The sequence below is a fragment of the Crinia signifera genome, chromosome 8 (genome assembly GCF_055691185.1).
Source record: "Crinia signifera chromosome 8, ASM5569118v1, whole genome shotgun sequence".
In the NCBI taxonomy this organism is placed as follows: Eukaryota; Metazoa; Chordata; class Amphibia; order Anura; family Myobatrachidae; genus Crinia; species Crinia signifera.
This window is the reverse complement of record NC_139224.1, coordinates 57,002,867-57,025,245: the sequence shown is the minus strand read 5'-3', so window position 1 is coordinate 57,025,245 and position 22,379 is coordinate 57,002,867. Positions and strand designations below refer to the sequence as shown.

The following is a 22,379-nucleotide window of genomic DNA, read 5'->3' as shown; positions in this document are numbered from 1 at the left end:
AATGGTACATTTTGCACAATTTTTCATATAATGGAGGAGGAAAAGTGTGTGTGTGTGTGTGTGTGTGGGGGGGGGGGGGGGTAGCAGGGGGAGTTAATTCCAAACAGGATTGCACCTATTTCTAGCTAGATGCTGTATCAAAGGTAGCAGCATTCATGGTGGAATAACTTGTTAGGGTTTTTTTTCTTCTTCTTCTTATTATTATTTTTTTTTTTTTACAGGTGAGCACTTTCTTTCGTGTCACTGAACTAACATAAATTTCCTAGTGTCAATAATTTTGACTTCTGTAACAGTCCATATTTGAGCCCCATCAGCCATGCAAATGTAATCTGCTCCTCATCAGTTTCCAGAGGACCATTGTTTTAAAGCATCAATGAAAAAAGGTCATAAGAGCGTTCATCTAGTCTACAGAAGCCTCTTGCATAGAGGAACGGTTGCCATGTGGAGGCTGACCTCTTCTTATTACCAGTTTCCAGTTATGAAATATGGCACAGGAAGCTTTGTGAAACTGTTCTACTGGGGTTTCTGGATTTGTATGAAGTTCTAAAGGTGGCCATACACATGCAGATTTATCTTCAGATCTGGCTGGTTGGAACAAAATCCTGGTTATGGATGAGAGCAAATGACAGTAGTCCATTTGCTTGGAAATGCTGGAAAACTGGTTGGAACAAAAACATGGTTATGGATGAGTGACAGTTTGTCAGCCAGATCTGAAGATAAATCTTACTAGCGTTTGGGCACCTTTAATCTTATTGTTTTGCCCTTATTCAGCACAATCAGAATGGTCAGCTAGAATTGTAGGTTTTTCCTTTCACTTCGCTGATGACTGTTGCTTTTATGAATGTGATGTTCATTCTTATTGCTCAGAAAATCTTCCAACCATCCAATGTGACACTTCTGTAATGGCTTGAGACATAAGCCAACAAGTATATGCAACTGACAGGTGAAACATGAGCCCTCTAAGCAGGGCCATCTTTCCCAATGAGCTGGGTTGGTTACTGCCCAGGGGCCCAGCAAGCATAGGGGCCCCAGAGCAGCCTAAGACGGGGCAAAAAAAAATGTTGCTTGCAGCAATCCCGTTAGCCCTCCTCCCCTGTCCTTCTGAGCCAGTGGTCGCACTGAATGTTGGGCATGATGTCATCATGCTCACCGTTCTCAATGTGGAGTGCCAAGAGATATATGGTTCTCACCGGAGAACACTGGCCATGACCGATTGCTCAGCACACATTGCTATGCGGAGCTGTGTGCTGAGCAATCTAGCATCACTCATCAAAATCTCCCCATGTGTAGGCCCCATAAGCACCCTTTGCTATTTTAACCCTTGTAAACCCATTACTTAACTTTTCGCTTTCAGATAGCAGTGATCTTTCATAGAGCTTATCCACCCTTGAGCTGGAGCTGTATTTGGGCTCTCTCTGCTGTTTGTATGTGATAGTCTAGGTCAGGGGTGGCCAACCAGTCCGAGGTAAAGAGCCGTAAAATATCGGCATTCAAGCCGACATCATGCGCGCGCCGGAGGCGCGTGCGGCAAAAAGGGGGTGCGGTCAGGGGTGTGGTCATATGGCACAAGGGGGAGTGGCTACATGACAAAACTTTATGCCCCCAGTGCCAGATATGCCCCCCACAGTGCTAGGTATGCCCCCAGTGCTACACATATATGCCCCACGGTGCCAGATATCCCCCCAGTGCCACACATATATGCCCCACAGTGCCAGATATGCCCCCAGTGCCACACATATATGCCCCACGGTGCCAGATATGCCCCCACAGTGCCACACATATGCCCCCACAGTGCTAGTTATGTACCCAGTGCCAGATATGTTACCACAATGCCACACATATGCCCCCCACAGTGCTAGGGATGTCCCCAGTGCCAGATATACCCCCACAATGCCACACATATGCCCCCCACAGTGCTAGGGATGTCCCCAGTGCCAGATATACCCCCACAATGCCACACATATGCCCCCCACAGTGCTAGTTATGCGCCCAGTGCCAGATATGCCCCCACAATGCCACACATATGCCCCCACAGTGCTAGTTATGTGCCCAGTGCCAGATATGTTACCACAATGCCACACACATGCCCCCACAGTGCTAGTTATGTGCCCCGTGCCAGATATGTTACCACAATGCCACACATATGCCCCCACAGTGCTAGTTATGTGCCCAGTGCCAGATATGTTACCACAATGCCTCATATGCCCCCCACAGTGCTAGTTATGCCCCCAGTGATAATTTCCCAGCAGCAGCACTCACCGTTGTTGCTGCCGGGCGGGGAGAGGACAGTCTGGCGTCCCCCTGCAGTCCTGTCAATCAGGTCGCCGAGCGGAGGAGAGCACACTGCGCGTCTCCTTCCCCTCTTACTTCCCTGTGACTGGGCCGTCCACCAATCAGATCTCGCGGGCCGGCTCCTGATTGGCTGCTGGCTCGCAAGCTGTGATTGGCGGGCGGCCAAGTCACAAGGATCAGGATGCACAGTGAGGGATAGGAGAGATGCGCGATGCGCGCTCTCCTGCCCTCAGAAGGTATTCGGGAACCGGGCTGGCAGCGGGTGATGGGGGACAGACGGTGGGCGCCGCGTCTGGCAACAGTGCAAGCAGGAGCCGCACTTTAGAAGGGGGAGAGCCGCATGCGGCTCTAGAGCCGCGGGTTGGCCACCGCTGGTCTGTAAAGTGTCAGTCTTGAGTGTGCATTTAAAATAGCCATAATAGGTGCAATATTTTTGGAGGGATTTTTTATAAATTGAATTATTTAGTGTTAGGCCTAATGTGCAACCTTTAAGTGAGATTTTATGAGGATCTAATAGAGGTGATGCTTATTGTAGATCGTATCCATGTGACGTTTTCCTCACACCGTGCCGGATTTCCTGCTCGGTATGTGCCTAGAGGTGGCACTTACTGGGGGCATGGCAACCCCTTGATCATTCTTTTTAGTGATGCCCAGCAATGATGGCAGCCAGTCTAGGTTCAGCAACTGTTTTTAATGGGAAGTGGGCAGGGGTGGGTAACCCTTAAATTGTCCACTGACCTCACGACTTTCCGTCCTACTTGATTTTACATTCTAATTTGTTTTGTACTGAAAACAATGATACAAATGCAAGCGGCATGTAATGAGAGACGGTTCGAAGATGAATATATTCTGTATTCAAATGCCTCCTCATGCTGTTTTCCTGTCAAAATGTTTTTCCTGCACTGCTGGAAACGATGACACGCAGAGTATCATTTATCTCTGCCGCTCAGCTGTCTAACTTGTTTTTATTCCATCCTGAATGTTTCGATGACAGCTTGTCTCTAGATAATTGTACAACAGATCTATATGAAGACATTTCATCATATAACTCTATGCCTTATTGCTGACATTAAAAATATTCAGTGTAGCAGGCATATATATTGATGTCTTATCTTATATTACAGCCATTGTTGCTGTAATGAATTAGGGACTTATCACACTGTACACCATACTTAGCTTAAGTATCAGAATGTAAACTGATTTGGTCTGTACGCCAAACTAATAAATATATTCTATGCATCTTCCTTTCCAGCTATATACTAATTATATACTGGTTCTTTGTCTTGTATCTGACTTACTCCTCATTTATGAGTAGGGTCACGGGCTGATATGAATGAACATTCTTTGAGTGTCCATAATTGTAATATGGTAATGCTACAAAAATAAATGATATTAGTCACACTGTGTACTCCTGAATATCGGTGCAGCCTGTGTATTAAGGATTTCCGCTACATTGAATACTGATTAGAACATTATGGGCAAGTATGTATGTACAAAGCCCTGGAGACTGGTCAAGTGTAGAGAGATATATTACCAGCCAATCGGCTCCTAGCTGCCACGTTATAGGCTGCGCTTGGAAAATGACAATTAAGAGCTGATTGGTTTGTATTTGATCACTCTCAAAGACTTGGCTGACCATACACTTGTCTGATTTGGCCACTTTTTTTTACCCAATTCCGCCGAATCGGGCCGAGAAATCGGGTGAAAAGTGGCGAAATTGGATGTGTTTGAGAACCGATGCAATGCACGGTCCTGTGTTCATCAGTTTGGAGCCGGAGATTGGACTTGCTTGCAGGTCTGACCTCTGACACGGGCAGCCTCCCGGGGAATAGGATCATGTGATATATCACATGCAAAAGGACCAAATGTGATCTAATGCAACTTCTCCCTCCAAGAAGTCACTTAAGTGTATGGCGGCCTTCAGTAGATCTGTTCCTATATCAGCAGCACTGTTCATTGCTAGGCTTTGCAATCACTGCAGATTTGTTACAATGTAAAGTATTATCCCATTTCACTATAGACAGATGAAGCTTTTTATTTATTATTTATGTCTTAACCTTTTATAGCATCAACATAATATGCAGCACTTCAAAGAGAATGTTTTATCATTCACATCAATCCATATCACACAGTGGTGCTTACAGGCATTCTGACCACACACATACACACAACGTTAAGCCAGTAGGTATTTGGGCGTTACACATCTTAGGACGCGTTCCCAATAGTTTCTTATACGATAAACAACGCTGAGAATGCAGCCATTTCCACCACCGTGACATTGCTGGCACTGCCATGTGTATGTAGCCACCTATGTAAACAATGCCTCTTTGCACGGCACATCTGCCAAGCTGTCATTTAGACTCTGCCTGCCTAGAGGAGCCTCTGCTGCAGGTGGACTCCTCTAAAGGTCCATACACACTGGGGGCGATATTGCTCAGCGTGTGTGGAAGATGATGGGGAAGATCACTGGGCTGAAAATCGCTCAGTGCACACACACGGATTTTAGTCCTTTTGAACGTTTTTCCCGTGGGTGGACGAGTTTCCACAGCAGGATGCTACGGAAAGCCGTACACCCCATCGCTCATCTGCTGGTAATACCGGTAATACCAGCAGATGAGCGCTGGCCGCCGGTATTGCATCGCTGCCCCTTACACACTGGGCCGCTTTTCAGCTGAAAGCAGCTCAAACGACAAAACCAAATTGGCCATTGGACCTTATTCAGGTAAGTTTGCAGCAGCCGCTCGTTTGCACGGAGACCGCTGTTTGGCATATGCGCATGCACAACCGCATTTCTGCGCATGTGCATACGCCTGGTGTGTGCAGGCATGGCGAACAGCATGCACCCAGCATTGCGGGGGTAGGGGGGGTTAGCGTGAGCCCGCAGGCCGGGGTACTCGCCCATGTGAATGCCCAGCGTTTCATGGGCGCTCCCATGAAAACGCTGAGCGTTCCCATGGTAATCGCCCGGTGACGTCACCGTATGTCAGCTGCCCTGCACGCATATATAAGTGAACTGAGAACCACTTTTTATATATGTGTGTGCGCGCCAGATCTTTGGTTGGCGACCATCGAAAGATGGGCTCACGAACCCTGGTGGACTGGCAAGGGTGCAAATTTGCATCTGAGCGAGTTAACCAGGATAACACCCATTGTGTATGAGCCTTAAGGGTTGTTTATTGTGGTTTTTATTTAACTCCATAAAACACAATCTTTTAAATCATTTCAACATGTCTAAAGACTGCAGCTTCAGGTGTATTACTATTGTCTATTACTTGGTACAGTACTGGAGTTGGAATATTGTACTTGGTACAGTACTGGAGTTGGAATATTCTCAGAATTGTTTATGCTTTTCTGGATTATCCGTATAATGTGTCATATGGATGATTGACGTCCTCCTCAGACCTTTAGAGAGAAGTATCAAAAGCCCTTTGTTTGTATGAGCGTTTCACTGCACACCTGGAATTGGGAATCTGCTGAGCTCTCAGATAAAGGCAAACACATGGGTATGGGAGAGTGGCGGATCAGTCCATTCCATAGTACCTGTCATCTCTGTACAGTATTAATTAGCTGTTTAAAGCCCAAAAGTGAAAATACTTTGCCTATAGCCAAGATAAAGGCTTATATCAAACAGCCACCTTGCTGTATAAATATTTATGAAGCACAACATGGTGAAAGATATTGACTTGCTATTTGTCACCGACTTGCTTTCCTGTGGCAGCACATAAGGGAACATCACATTAACTATTTGGGGGTAAAAATTGTGGAAAAAGAATTATAATGCCTTAAGCCAGTCATACAGATCAATTGTCAGATTGGGCTGGTTGGAACAAAATCCTGGTAATGGATGAGAGCAAACCGTTTACCATTTGCTTTGAAATGCTGGAAAACTGCCATTCAGATACTACATGGTTGCCGACTTTCTGGCTGCTCTCTCCGAGAGCAGCCAGCTCAGTATGGCAGGGGTGTGGGCACAAAGCCGGGAGGGAAAAAGGGCGGGGTCACTGCTGTGATGAGCCGTTTAGGGGCATGGCTAGAGCGATCGTGTCATTTTAGCCCCCCCCCGCCGTGCAATGCCGGTATTTTATGCATTGCACGGCGGGGAGTGGGGTTTAAGTGACGCGATCGCGTCATTTGACCCATGGAACCCCCCACGGACCCCCTCTACGCCGGAGAGGCAGGACAATGCGGGACGGTTGCCGTCCTTTCCGGGGGGCCGGGAGGGGGACCCGATGTCCGGGACCCTCCCAGACATTCCGGGAGGGTAGGCAACCCTGAGATACTACCAGGTTTTTGTTCCAACCAGCCCAATCTGACAATCGATCTGTAGCTGTATGTACATGCTGCCATTGTCGTTATCTACCTGCGGCCCATTTCTCCTTTTATTAACTGAACTTTGTTAATTCAAACACAGGTACCCACACGCAGTCATGTGGTGAAAGGCAAAATTTAAGAACCAATTCCGTTGGGCGTAGAAGCGTGTAAGATTTCTACATGTAAATTTATAGTGGAGGGCGGATAATAGGAAAGATCCCCACTCCCTACGAATCTGTTGCTAACACTTATTTTGTTGAATCTTTATTGCGGAGATAAAGCATGTACTGTAGTAACCAAGCTTACAGGTATTGTAGCCACATCAGCAAACCTTACAAATAAATGACTGACTGATACATCAGTAATCCAGTCCCAGTAGTATAGGGAATCATTGCTAAGGTATTGGGGAAAAGTGCTGCAAATGTGGGGTTTGATCTACCGCTGCCATTGAGATATCATTTATAGGCATTCATGTAGCCAAATATTATTTTACATGTTGGGGAGAGTGGAACCTCCTGTGTACAGTATGTAGTTTACAGATTCTGCAGCATTATTATATGCATAGATGTTCTGAGATACCAAAGTAGTAAATTCCCATCTCCAAATATCAATCGTATGTGTTTTGGAACAGAAATAGTGAATTATACATATACATGTTCAGTATAAATCATGTGCTGGTGCACAATAATAATAATAATAATAATAATAATAAAATGCCCCTCAGGAGGTTGGTTTAAGCACAATGCTGTAGCACCAATATTTATCACCGCTTCCTAAAGCACAGTTTATATTCATACCAAATAAAAGCATAAAGGGGGTTATCTCCAAAAGCCGTGTGCCTTTGGCGCGTTGCACAGTGACACTTCCCCCCTACAGAGATGAATGAATAAGGAAATCAGGATAAATGTGCCCAACACCCCCCTTTCTCCCTGTGCCTTTCACGTCATTTGGCAAAGCGCAACAGAATATGCTGCGCTATAAGAAACTGTAAATAAATGATAAATGAAGACTTTACTCTTCATACAACAGTATTTTGTTTCCTGTTTAATGCAACTGTGTGTAAATAATGAAATGACGATAATGGGATCCGTCTTTCTGCTCTGATCTCTAGTTTGTGATCAATCTGTTTTTTTTTTTCAGGTTTAATTATGATGAATGAAATCTCTACAGCACTATTGGCTTCTCGTGTGTGATTATTGTATTCATATGGAATTTGTTGTGTTTTCTGTTTCTGCAGACATGAGCTCTGGCTCTGTGAGTGGAACTCTGCAGTCTCTAGAGCACACTGGGAAACCGGGAGATGATTTTGACATGTTTGCACTTACCCGAGGGAGTTCTCTGGCTGACCAACGCAGGAGGTGAGTGGAAGTGTACTGGTGCTTGTAGTTGTCATGTTTACCTAAAACTAAGATATATATTATTCAAATTACTTTTCCAAAGTACTTACTAGGCACATCCCAGCAGGGGTGGATTGAGAACTACAAGTGGCCCTGGAACCTTATGAAGAAGTGGGCAGACATGGGCAGTACCAGAGGTAGAACATGCCGTGCAGCCATGGCAACATCACTGGATGACAGTTACTGCACTGCAGAGATAGAATAACAGAATGAATGGGAGCAACACAGTGTAATGAGTGTGGTGGTCTGTCTGTCATTGAGAGCCACATATCGGCAAACAAAACAGGCCCCGTAGGTATGGTGGCCCACTGGGAACCTTCCCTATGAACTCTATGGCCAATCCGCCCTGCAACCCACCAATGGGAATCTGAGATAAGTTTTCTATATACTGCAGTAAAAAACACACCAATAGTAAAGCGCTGGTCTCCTAGTGGCAATGAATGGGAAGTTCACCATCCCCTGTTTCAACTGCAGCCCATGATACAGAGAATTGTATACTTTTGATAACGCAGAAAAAGATAAATGTAACATATAGCTATCTGTCTGTCACCTTATGCTGGGCACTGTTGGACAGGTTATACAGTTAGCTGCTGTAACTTCAGGCACTCGCGGTGGGTCTCCTTCTCGGACGTGCGTCAGAATCCGACATGTCATATTCGCTACTGTAGCGTCTGGTTAGCTGGTCGCTGTGCAACCAGAGATGCTGCTCAGTCACTTACGCATCCGGACCCGGCAGGTGGCTATTTACTAGGACACTTGGTTGCGTGCCAACCTCAGCTGGTATTACTTAGACTTGGAGGGTTGGGCTGGCGGGCTCTTCCCTGATTGGCTCTCGCAGCTTATTGATGTTAGTCAGTTCATTAAAGCCCCGCCGGTTATAGTGTCTGGTCTGCTATACCTCCTGCTGCCGGCTTGTTTCTGTCTAGGATTTCTTTTGTTCATGGTCTTGCATCCAGCCTCTTCCTTTTGCCAGTTCCGGTCAGCCTGTCAGGGTTCCGTGGGTTCTGTCTGGGCATTTTCTTCCTATTTTTATATGCCCGGTTCTTGTGTGGAGTTTTTGTGTGTTTCGTGCTTTGCTGTTCTTAGTCTTGCTAGGTATCATTGTGTATGCGACTAGGTTGCTTGTGCGATTTAATCGGTTTGGCCGATCCCTTTGGTTTCCATTACCTTGTTTAGGGTTCCTTGTACTTTTGTTAATTGTACTTTTGTACTTTTTTCAAGTGATTACTGGTTCTTTGTCCCCTGTAAGACCTGGTGGCACCGGAGTTGATGCCGACTTAATTCGCCCCTTCAGATGCGGCTATTTTAGGTGAAGCCTAGTATCACAGGAGCCAGTCATCTCTGAGAAGGTCAACAGAGTCAGTGTAGGAACCGCTGTGACCATTCTTAACAGTGGTCACTGCTTTGGGTTACACCCACATCGTCGCATATACTGAACCAGACCAAATTTTATGGACCCAAAATAGTTTAATTAAAACCAAATGTAACAACACAAGGACACCATATAAGTGTGTCTGCTTCGGGCACACTATTATATTCTCATTCTATGTCCACTTGGATAGTAAAGTATGAACCAAAAAAATTAGAAACTCATGTTGACCTTGTGAGTGTCGTCCATGTCCATATCGACCTTATGCTTGTGTTAACCTTCTGTCAAAGCCGACCTAGTTACTGTCAAACATTGGTGGTTGACTTAGTGACTGTTGACCTAGACATTGTCAACGCAGGGACCGCATAAAGCTGAACTGGGCCCTGTAAGCAGTAATGCAATCCATTCCTAGAAATGCTGTATACCGATCATTTTAAAAGCACAAAACCACATTTTAAGATTATGGAAATCACCAGTGACTAGTCTGCTAATTGTACAGTAATGTGGGTTTTATCACATCTATAGCCAATAGCAACCAATTAGATTGATCATTTTTCTAAAGGTTACCATACACGGTACAATTATTGTATGCAATTTGGACTAGATCGCATCGCATACGTTTTTCAATGAAATGAAATGCAATGCAATCTAGTACAAAAAGTATGTGCAGCACATCCGTTTTGAGCTGAGCGATGGGATGTGTGCGGGAGCACCCATCTTATCACACCTGCCAATTTTCCCGTGTATGGGCACCTTAATACAATTTAGGAAATAAAAGCAACTGTCTGGCTGCTTTGGGTTTCATCATTGCCGGTGCACACAGTATTTCATAACAGCTGCTATTCTCCTCCCAAGCTAGCATGTGGTAGGCTGCTGCTTGTAGTGGCAGCACGTGCTTGGCAATCAGCATGCATCTGTCTGGTACTAGAGCCAAGGCAAGCATGAACATCAGTGGAGTATTGCATACTGATTTCTCAGAGCTGTCCAAGGGGAGAACTAAACTAAAACAAATAAAAAATGGCTGAAGCACATATAACCAATCACAGACATTTCTTATTAAGCCCATTATGCTCATTACCATCATTTTTTCGGGTATTTCTATAGCATAGGAGGTGGTGCCCATAGCAAACTCCTGTCTTGCAGGACAGAAATGATGAGAGCATACCTCCCAACCATGACAATTTCAGTGGGGCAGTCCTGCTTTTCAGGTACTGTCCTGCTGTGCCACCCTCTGGCCCGCTGGTAGGGGGGAAATTCTATCACTTCTGCTCTGCACAGCACATAAGCACAGCATCTAAACAGTGTAGGGGTGAGAATGGTAAAGGGTGCCATATAATGGGGTACGAAGGAGAACAGGGATGTATTTAATTATAAGTTTCCATAAAATTGATTAAGTTCATCTTCTTTTGAGTAGGTGAATAGCATTACTCCAATGGATCAAGAGGACACAAAGGTGTAGGATGGGTAGGTACGTCCGGAATGGCTCAGCAAGATCGCTCAGCACACAGCACTGAGAACTAGATTAACTAGATTTATCCAGCATGCTGGATCTTAATCACCGGGCGATAGCGATGTGCGGGGCTACGCATCACTATCACTATGGCCCCTACACACATAGCAATTTCAGGGCATTTTTTAAGAGATCCAGTGAGATCGCTTAGAAAATGCTCTGTGTGTAGGGGCCATAGCGATAGCGATGCGTAGCCCTGCGCTTCGATATCCTGGCAATTAAGACTCAGCATGCTGGATAAATCTAGTTAGATCACCGGGCAGGGCCAGTGTTCCCACTGGAGATCACTGGCCCTGACAGATCCCTCAGCACGCTTTGCTGTGCAGTGCTGTGTGCTGAGCGATCAAGAATTGCCCAATTAGAGAGGCAGAGAGTTTTTGTGTCTAGTGAGTTCATGAGACACTGATAAACAGAAGTAATAAAGAACACAGAGGTCATAACCTTAAAGGGTCTCAACCTCTTTGAGTAAGGAGCAAAGACAGCTGCCATCAATCAAAGTGTTATAAACTGAGGGAAAATCTAGACCAGTCATGTGGCAGAAGTGCAAGGTGTAAACTGACCCCTGGTATAATCTGATGATCAGGCGTTGGAGAGGAGTGAGAGCTCAGTTTGGGTGCTTGGGTGTGGGTTGTGACATCAGATTACTCTTCTCTGGGTGTACAATCTATTTCTGCTTCTCCTCTGGCACGTACACATCTCCTTCAGGTCTCCGGCCTCTTGTCTGCATTGACCCACGATCTGCACATTCTCAGATGGCAAGTTCCTACCCGTCTCCTGGTGCCTATTTTCTAACTACGTCCATGATTGCTTTGCTCACTTTTGCTATTCTTTATTCTTGAACAATTCACCCTTTCCTGACCTTGTTTTGTGCCTGTCTCTATCTGGATCTACAACTCCTTAATAACCATGCACCTCAATGAACTCTGTGGTTGGTGCAAGCACTTAAGGGCTTTTGTACCATTCTTCCTGATCAGTGGGATGGTGGTGGGCCTCTACTTTATCCTGGAGGCCATTGTGCACAGCGGACCTCTTTCAGATGAGCATTTCTACGATCGGATTGACCTACAACAGCATAAACTCATTTCTGCAAATTCTGGACTGAACCCAACTACCCACAGCAGTCTCAGGTCGACCACTGACACAGTTACTGTGCGGCAGTGTCCACTAGGCTTGGGTGAAAACACTGAATGGGTGGGGGTTCCTTTGTTGGAAGTTTGCCTGTCTGTTGCCATGAGAGATCTACTCTCGTCAGAAAGTTTAGCACGCCAAGGTTTTCTTGTATCAAAGCGGTTGTCCTGATCCTTTTAGAGAATAACGTAGCCATTCTGCCCGATAACCAATAAGAGTCTGTCTTTCATTTTTTTTTTATTGCATCCTAAAATATGATAGACAGAATCCAATTGGTTGCTATGGGCAACATCACCTCTTTTCATTTTTAGAAGCTTTAGCAAATTTAGCCCAAGTGTTACTTTGTACTGCTGGAAGGGTATGCATGTATATACAACCAGGGTTGCTTTAAATTGAATGACTTTGTTAATTTTCATTACATAATACATTGATTTAATATCTTAAGGTGCCCATACATAGTGGGTTTTCCCCGTGAGATGCACATTACATCGCACAGAAAGTATGTGCAGCCTGTACTCTTTGTACTACTGTAGACAGCATTGCATCTAGTACAAAAAGCACTCTGCTGTCGCACATCGTATGCTTTTTGTAATAGATACAATGCAATCTAGTACAAAAAGTACGGAGAGCATTGCTCAGTGTATGGGCACCTTAACTGTATAATCATGTACTTAAGGTGCCCATACATAGTGCGTTTTGCGGGTGCAATGCGCGCTCCCGGACACATCCCATCGCACCAGTGGCACAAGTTCGTCCCCGTTGCCCAGTGGCAAGATAAATATTGGTGCCTACCCCCACATACACACACATCATTATATAAAATATATATTTGTGTTTATATATATATATATATATATATATATCTATATATATCTATATATATCTATATATATATATATATATATATATATATATATATATATATATATATATATATATATATATAGATATATATATATATAGATATATAGATATATATATATATAGATATATAGATATATATATATATAGATATATAGATATATATATATATAGATATAGAGAGAGAGAGTGAGAAAGAACTCAGCCACAGAAGCGACATCATTTTAACTGATTTAAACTTGCAGGGGAGGAGAGGTGCCCCCTTGGTAGCCGGAGCCCGGCAGCAGATGACTCCATTGCCTCCCAGAGTTCTGCTTCTGCATCGCATGGTTCAAAAAGTATGTGCAGCACATACTTTTTGAACTAGTTTCGGATTATCGTGTTGAAAATGCATGCAATGATCGCACCGTGTATGGGCCCCTTTACTGTTCCCTTGTTTCACGGATTCTCGGAACTCCTCTATCCTTTACTACACTTCTAATCTCCTGTAATTATATTTCTATCACATTTGTCGCTTCTGTTCACATTCTTTCTGACATTTATTATTAGTAACCTTTATTATTTCTATAGTGCCTGCGTATTAGGCAGTGCTGGGCAAAGTATGCTTAATCATTACTCCCATCTTTCTTGCTTCGCCCAGTGTTAAATACGAGGACCCACAAGCTGCAGATGGACTAGCTGTAGCCCTGGATACTCGACAGCAGAACACTGGAGCCGTAAGTGATTTGTTGCCCTTGTTATACCTATCATAATACCGTGCAAAGGAACTTGCCTATAAATGGTCTTTACAGACAACAAGTCTTGTCCTATCGGGTATGGGTCATAGGTCTGTTCAAATCCCGGCGTTCAAAATCCTGACCGCCAAAATCCCAACACTTTCTCCCTCCGTGGGTGTCCACGACACCCACAGAGGGAGAATACATTAGTGTGCCGAACGTAGCGAGCCCACAAAGGGGAGGCGATCCACATCCCCCCCTTTGTCGGGATTTTGAACGTTGGGATTTCATATCAATCCCATTCAGTCGACCACTAAAGGTCGAGAGGGCTTAGGTCAACACATGGCTAAGGTCGACAGGGTCGGAAGGTCGACACAAGCATTAGGTCAGCAATGGGCTGGTCAACAGTCAAAAGGCCGACCTGAATTTTTTTTCATGTATGTCGACCTTCATAGTGTCCACCTAGCGACCGTATTCCCTCCCAACCCAAGGGTTAGCACCGCTTGGCACTCCAGCTGCTGTGTAACTACACGTCTCAGCATGGCCTACCATCACAACTGCTGGGATGTGTCATCTCCTAGCAACTGGAGTGCCACACATTGCCTGCCCCCATCATAAACTTTAATGTAAACTAGCTGACCGGCCCGGCATTGCCCGGAAAACCTTGGGGTTTCTTTATTTCCAAAATTGCTGAAAAATGTCATCTTACAATATGCTGTGCCAAAGACCTAAGATTGTAATTTGTTATAGATACCACCATAATGTTAGAATGTGTTTGCATTGATACTCAATTACGGCAATGAGGTGTGGTGTTGTTGTTTGAAACACAATGCTCCTGAGTTGATAACTTGTATGTGTTGATGAATTCCACATCCACTCCTGAGATTTAGCACCTACTGTATGACATACCCTACAACATCTGAGGGTCAGAAATCGGTACAAAATCAGAAAGAGATGTGGCCACACCTCCATTTCTATACTTTCAATGGTACAGTTTGTAGGGTGTGTAATTACAGGCGCTGAGTGCATGGGGACCGGGGTGGGCGTTACTTACCGCGCCATAATTAATTAAAAATTCACTGCTCCCTGCTACTGCCACTCTCCTCACCGAACCTGCCTGCAGCAGTCTCTGAGGTCTGGGGATCTGTAAAGCACATGCACCGGGCATCTCTACCAAACAGTGGGGCAGCCCCTGAGTGTGGGAGCAGGTCCGCGGGCCTGGCCACATGATGTCATGACGCGACGCACACTATTCGCACCACTGTAATGCACCACTGGGAATGGGTGCAATGGGCCAAATTCTTCCCTACACCCGCCAGGCCAATCCACTGATCCAGCCATCACAATCATCAATGGGTGCATTGATAAGGTTTGAGTGTAAGAAGTTGAAGAATAAGACTAAGATAAAGAATTATAGCAACAAGGAAAGGAAAGAATGTCACTATGTGGTGCACAAGGAGGTTGACTTAATCTAAAATCTAACTTTTATTAGGATTTTCTAAAATAGTAGCGAAGTATAAGACACAAACATCACAGAACATGAAACATAGAGTGATTTTAAAAAGGATAATATATCCTAATAGGTGTGACTGCAATACTTTTCTCCCCTTATTAGACTGGTTTATTAGATGTCAGTCTCCACGTCTGCATAAATTCAATCGGTGCCTGGAGACTGTTAAAGCCGAGTCTGCCCACTCACTCCAAGCTTTATTTAGCTGTAGGGGGTCCTGATGAAGCTCCCATAAGCGAAGCGTACGCTGACCCGTCAGCAACTTGTTGTGACTCCCTACTCCCTTCCCCCCATACCAATGTATATATTATTGTGATTTATCAACAGCCGTATCTCTGCCTCACCAGCGTGTGCCAGTCGCCACTGGACACGCCCGGCCAGGAATGCAGTGCTTGACGTCAGCACTATCCTGGAACCAGTCAAACGGGCTCTAACCCCCAGCGTACTACTCCTAGACGCCGCTGCTTAACCTGTATCACAGCGGGAGGCGATCCACGGCTCTGTGCGGTTGCGGCAAAACGGTGGTCTGAATGTGATAGTGGCAGCTCACATCGGACACCGCCCGCATACCAGCACTGGAGAACGGATCCCCAACCCGGGACCCGCCACTGATTGACAAGCGGGCGCACACTCCATACAGCTAAATAAAGCTTGGAGAGAGTGGGCAGACTCGGCTTTAACAATCTCCAGGCACCGATTGAATTTATGCAGACGTGGAGACTGACATCTAATAAACCAGTCTAATAAGGGGAGAAAAGTATTGCAGTCACACCTACCCTGTTTCCCTGATAATAAGACCTACCCCAATAATAAGCCCTACCCTTATTTCTGGACAACGGTCCAAAATAAGCCCTACCCCGAAAATAAGCCCTAGCTTAATCCTCATTTTGCCCAGTCCCTGTGCTAAACTCCCAGCTCCGCTAAACCCCCCCACCCACCCACATGAAATGGATGCTGCTGCTACGGTAGCAGCCCTGGTACCGCTGAAGCCTCTGCTGGCATCAGCGGTCGCAGGGATGCATTGTGCATGTGACGTCACTGCACACCTCAAGGACTGAGTGGCGTCTGTTCACAGACGGGAGCGGAGTGACAGAGTGGCGGCGGAGGAAAGGCTGAGTTGCTGAAAAATGCAGAAGGAAAGGAAAGCGGAAGTTGTGCTTACAGTATAAGGTGATTGAGGGGCATGATGTAGCTAAAAGAAGGACTGAGGAGCTAAAATAAGCCCTACCCCAAAAATAAGCCCTTTGGTGTTTTTGGACTGAAAAAAATAAATAAGACAGTGTCTTATTATCGGGGAAACACGGTATTAGGATATATTATCCTTTTTAAAATCACTCTGTTTCATGTTCTGTGATGTTTGTGTCTTATACTTCGCTACTATTTTAGAAAATCCTAATAAAAGTTAGATTTTAGATTAAGTTAACCTCCTTGTGCACCACATAGTGACATTCTTTCCTTTCCTTGTTGCTATAATTAACTTGTGTCCAGTGGTAGCACACCCTCCATTGTTTGAAGTACATCATAATAAAATAATAATACATGAGGGTAATTTCTAAAAATATTGTTATACCTGAACCTGTGCGACTGTTCTGATCCCTTTCCCCCCGATTCCCCCCTAAACCTGTAAGAAAAAGAATTGCCATGTTACAAAGTGTACAATTTACTCAATAAATCGTGAAAAAAAATGTAAGTGTACATAGAAGTACAATCAAGAAATGAAAGTAGGATTAAAAAATAAGTTCTGATTCAAACTGATAATTGTTTGGATGGGAGTGGGTTGTGAAACAAATCTATAGGTGGGGGTATGGATATTGTGGGCATAATTGGTGTTTGTTAAACCTACAGGGGGCCCTCAATTGATGGGATTTTCACTACAGTGTCACGGTCACAGTTTCACCATAGGGGGATTCCCAATTTTGGTCCAGGTGGTCTTTTAGGGACCCTTTACAATCCTGTAGGTCTCTTCTCCTTGAGCTTACGGTCTCCCTTAATGATATTCAATCACTGAGGGAGACTGTAGGCTCCAGGAGAAGACACCAACGGGATTGTAAAGGGTCCCTAAAAGACCACCTGAACCCCAATTGGAAATCCCCCTACGGTGACACTGTAGTGAAAATTTCTCATCAACTGGGGACCCCCTGTAGGTGTACCAAACACCAATTATGCCCACAATATCCATACCCCCTCCACCTATAGATTTGTTTCGCAACCCACCGTCATCCAAACAATTATCAGTTTGAATCAGAATTTATTTTTTAATCCTACTTTCATTTCTTGATTGTACTTCTATGTACACATATGTTTTTCACGATTTATTGAGTAAATTGTACACTATAACGTGACAAATCTTCATCTCAGTCTTAGGGCCAGATTTTTTAAGCTTCAAAAGTGATAAAATGGAGAGTTATAAACAGCCAGCCAATCAGCTCCTGTCTGACATTTTTCAAACATAGTCTGTGACATGGCAGGTCGGAGCTGATTGGCTGGCTGTTTATCACTCTCCATTTTGGCTGGCTGTTTATCACTCTCCATTTTATCACTTTTGAAGCTTAGAGAATCTGGCCCTTATTCTTCAACTTCTTACACTCATAACATTCAAACAAATGCCGCTGCTTAACCTGTATCACAGCGGGAGACGATCCACGGCTCTGTGCGGTTGCGACAAAACGGTGGTCTGAATGTGATAGTGGCAGCTCACATCGGACACCGCCCGCATACCAGCACTGGAGAACGGATCCCCAACCCGGGACCCGCCACTGATTGACAAGCGGGCGCACACTCCATACAGCTAAATAAAGCTTGGAGAGAGTGGGCAGACTCGGCTTTAACAATCTCCAGGCACCGATTGAATTTATGCAGACGTGGAGACTGACATCTAATAAACCAGTCTAATAAGGGGAGAAAAGTATTGCAGTCACACCTACCCTGTTTCCCTGATAATAAGACCTACCCCAATAATAAGCCCTACCCTTATTTCTGGACAACGGTCCAAAATAAGCCCTACCCCGAAAATAAGCCCTAGCTTAATCCTCATTTTGCCCAGTCCCTGTGCTAAACTCCCAGCTCCGCTAAACCCCCCCACCCACCCACATGAAATGGATGCTGCTGCTACGGTAGCAGCCCTGGTACCGCTGAAGCCTCTGCTGGCATCAGCGGTCGCAGGGATGCATTGTGCATGTGACGTCACTGCACACCTCAAGGACTGAGTGGCGTCTGTTCACAGACGGGAGCGGAGTGACTGAGCGGCGGCGGAGGAAAGGCTGAGTGGCTGAAAAATGCAGAAGGAAAGGAAAGCGGAAGTTGTGCTTACAGTATAAGGTGATTGAGGGGCATGATGTAGCTAAAAGAAGGACTGAGGAGCTAAAATAAGCCCTACCCCAAAAATAAGCCCTTTGGTGTTTTTGGACTGAAAAAAATAAATAAGACCGTGTCTTATTATCGGGGAAACACGGTATTAGGATATATTATCCTTTTTAAAATCACTCTGTTTCATGTTCTGTGATGTTTGTGTCTTATACTTCGCTACTATTTTAGAAAATCCTAATAAAAGTTAGATTTTAGATTAAGTTAACCTCCTTGTGCACCACATAGTGACATTCTTTCCTTTCCTTGTTGCTATAATTAACTTGTGTCCAGTGGTAGCACACCCTCCATTGTTTGAAGTACATCATAATAAAATAATAATACATGAGGGTAATTTCTAAAAATATTGTTATACCTGAACCTGTGCGACTGTTCTGATCCCTTTCCCCCCGACTTTCATTTCTTGATTGTACTTCTATGTACACATATGTTTTTCACGATTTATTGAGTAAATTGTACACTATAACGTGACAAATCTTCATCTCAGTCTTAGGGCCAGATTTTTTAAGCTTCAAAAGTGATAAAATGGAGAGTTATAAACAGCCAGCCAATCAGCTCCTGTCTGACATTTTTCAAACATAGTCTGTGACATGGCAGGTCGGAGCTGATTGGCTGGCTGTTTATCACTCTCCATTTTATCACTTTTGAAGCTTAGAGAATCTGGCCCTTATTCTTCAACTTCTTACACTCATAACATTCAAACAAATGCCGCTGCTTAACCTGTATCACAGCGGGAGACGATCCACGGCTCTGTGCGGTTGCGGCAAAACGGTGGTCTGAATGTGATAGTGGCAGCTCACATCGGACACCGCCCGCATACCAGCACTGGAGAACGGATCCCCAACCCGGGACCCGCCACTGATTGACAAGCGGGCGCACACTCCATACAGCTAAATAAAGCTTGGAGAGAGTGGGCAGTGTGCTAAACTCCCAGCTCCGCTAAACCCCCCCACCCACCCACATGAAATGGATGCTGCTGCTACGGTAGCAGCCCTGGTACCGCTGAAGCCTCTGCTGGCATCAGCGGTCGCAGGGATGCATTGTGCATGTGACGTCACTGCACACCTCAAGGACTGAGTGGCGTCTGTTCACAGACGGGAGCGGAGTGACAGAGTGGCAGCGGAGGAAAGGCTGAGTGGCTGAAAAATGCAGAAGGAAAGGAAAGCGGAAGTTGTGCTTACAGTATAAGGTGATTGAGGGGCATGATGTAGCTAAAAGAAGGACTGAGGAGCTAAAATAAGCCCTACCCCAAAAATAAGCCCTTTGGTGTTTTTGGACTGAAAAAAATAAATAAGACCGTGTCTTATTATCGGGGAAACACGGTATTAGGATATATTATCCTTTTTAAAATCACTCTGTTTCATGTTCTGTGATGTTTGTGTCTTATACTTCGCTACTATTTTAGAAAATCCTAATAAAAGTTAGATTTTAGATTAAGTTAACCTCCTTGTGCACCACATAGTGACATTCTTTCCTTTCCTTGTTGCTATAATTAACTTGTGTCCAGTGGTAGCACACCCTCCATTGTTTGAAGTACATCATAATAAAATAATAATACATGAGGGTAATTTCTAAAAATATTGTTATACCTGAACCTGTGCGACTGTTCTGATCCCTTTCCCCCCGATTCCCCCCTAAACCTGTAAGAAAAAGAATTGCCATGTTACAAAGTGTACAATTTACTCAATAAATCGTGAAAAAAAATGTAAGTGTACATAGAAGTACAATCAAGAAATGAAAGTAGGATTAAAAAATAAGTTCTGATTCAAACTGATAATTGTTTGGATGGGAGTGGGTTGTGAAACAAATCTATAGGTGGGGGTATGGATATTGTGGGCATAATTGGTGTTTGTTAAACCTACAGGGGGCCCTCAATTTAGGGTGGCCAATCCCGGGATCGGGATCTGCGGGATCCCGGGATTTGGCCCCTAAAACGCCGGGATTTCGATCCCGGGATTGGAGTTTCCAATCCCGGGATTTCGGGATTAGACTGCGCATGCGCAGTCTAATGCCGGCCAGCGTCTGAGCGTGTGCTCAGACGCTGCCCGGCTTCTCCCTTCCCCGGCAGTGCATCCCTGCGCAGCGTGACGAATACAGAGGTCACGCTGCGCAGGCCAAGCAGCTGCACAGAGCCAGTGTGGCTCTGTGCAGCATTCGTTCGCCCCCCGCCCACCAGCCCGGCTGGCTCGCTACCCGCCCATTCACCCACCCTCCAGGCCGGTTCCCCGCCCATCCACCCGGCCGGCTACCCGCCCATCCACTCGGCCGGCTACCCGCCCATCCATCCGCCGGCTCCCCGCCCATCCACCCGCCGGCTCCCCTGACGCCCGCCAACCCACCCGGCTGCCCGGCTCCACAGACACCCGGGCGGCCGGCTGGGCACCCACACACCCGGCCGCACCGCACCCCACCCCACATGTAAGTAAATATGCGGGGCGGCCGGGGTGTGTTTTTTAAATTAGGGAAGCCAATCCCGGGATCCCGGGAATCCCGGGATTGGGCATTTTTCAATCCCGAAATCCGGGATTGAAAAAATGCTCCGGGATTGGCTTCCCTACCTCAATTGATGGGATTTTCACTACAGTGTCACGGTCACAGTGTCACCATAGGGGGATTCCCAATTTTGGTCCAGGTGGTCTTTTAGGGACCCTTTACAATCCTGTAGGTCTCTTCTCCTTGAGCTTACGGTCTCCCTTAATGATATTCAATCACTGAGGGAGACTGTAGGCTCCAGGAGAAGACACCAACGGGATTGTAAAGGGTCCCTAAAAGACCACCTGAACCCCAATTGGAAATCCCCCTACGGTGACACTGTAGTGAAAATTTCTCATCAACTGGGGACCCCCTGTAGGTGTACCAAACACCAATTATGCCCACAATATCCATACCCCCTCCACCTATAGATTTGTTTCGCAACCCACCGTCATCCAAACAATTATCAGTTTGAATCAGAATTTATTTTTTAATCCTACTTTCATTTCTTGATTGTACTTCTATGTACACATATGTTTTTCACGATTTATTGAGTAAATTGTACACTATAACGTGACAAATCTTCATCTCAGTCTTAGGGCCAGATTTTTTAAGCTTCAAAAGTGATAAAATGGAGAGTTATAAACAGCCAGCCAATCAGCTCCTGTCTGACATTTTTCAAACATAGTCTGTGACATGGCAGGTCGGAGCTGATTGGCTGGCTGTTTATCACTCTCCATTTTGGCTGGCTGTTTATCACTCTCCATTTTATCACTTTTGAAGCTTAGAGAATCTGGCCCTTATTCTTCAACTTCTTACACTCATAACATTCAAACAAATGCATGCAGCGCTCATGCCCATCGACCAAACATTATCTATGAACCAAAAGAGTCTGGGAAACCCTTAAGGCAGAGCAGTGCCTGATATCCAACTGACTAACAGGGTGAGTGCAGTGTACCCACTTTGTATTGATCAATGGGTGCATTGGCCAGGACAAAGATTTCTCAGTGAAACCGGCCGGGGAGCGCAGTGACAGGCTGGGGGACTGGAGAGACAGATATGGGGAACAAAGTAGAAACGGTACATTAGGTACAGTTTTTATTTGCCGGTACAGACTGTTAAATAAACAGCAGATTATTTTTTATGTGTTCTGTGTGTTTCTGTGTGTTGTACTGTTTTTGTGTGTGTGTTGTAGTGTATGTGGTTGTGTGTGTTGTATTGTAACTAATGTATTGTGCGTAAGTGTGTGAGGTGTGCTATGTATATACAGTATGTGTGTGTTGTGTATCTGTGCAATGTTTAAGTGTGTGTTGTACTGTTTTTTGGGTATGTGTGGTGAATGTGGGTGCATTGTGCTGTTAGAGGTATGGTATGTGTGTGTGTTGTGTGTATCTGCCCTATGTGTAAGTGCGTAAGGTGTGCTATGTATAAATCTGTGTGTGTGTAGTGT

The 22,379-nt window shown here is 45.2% G+C and overlaps 1 protein-coding gene across 1 annotated transcript in view; it reads left to right on the top strand.

The window, feature by feature from the left end:
• Positions 1-22,379, top strand: part of TOM1 (target of myb1 membrane trafficking protein) — a 165,029-nt gene that overhangs the window by 131,872 nt on the left and 10,778 nt on the right. The window contains exons 11-12 of the mRNA XM_083156447.1: positions 7,841-7,961; positions 13,509-13,584. Of these exons, the coding sequence (XP_083012573.1) occupies positions 7,841-7,961; positions 13,509-13,584 (197 nt within the window). The remainder of the gene's footprint in view (positions 1-7,840; positions 7,962-13,508; positions 13,585-22,379) is intronic.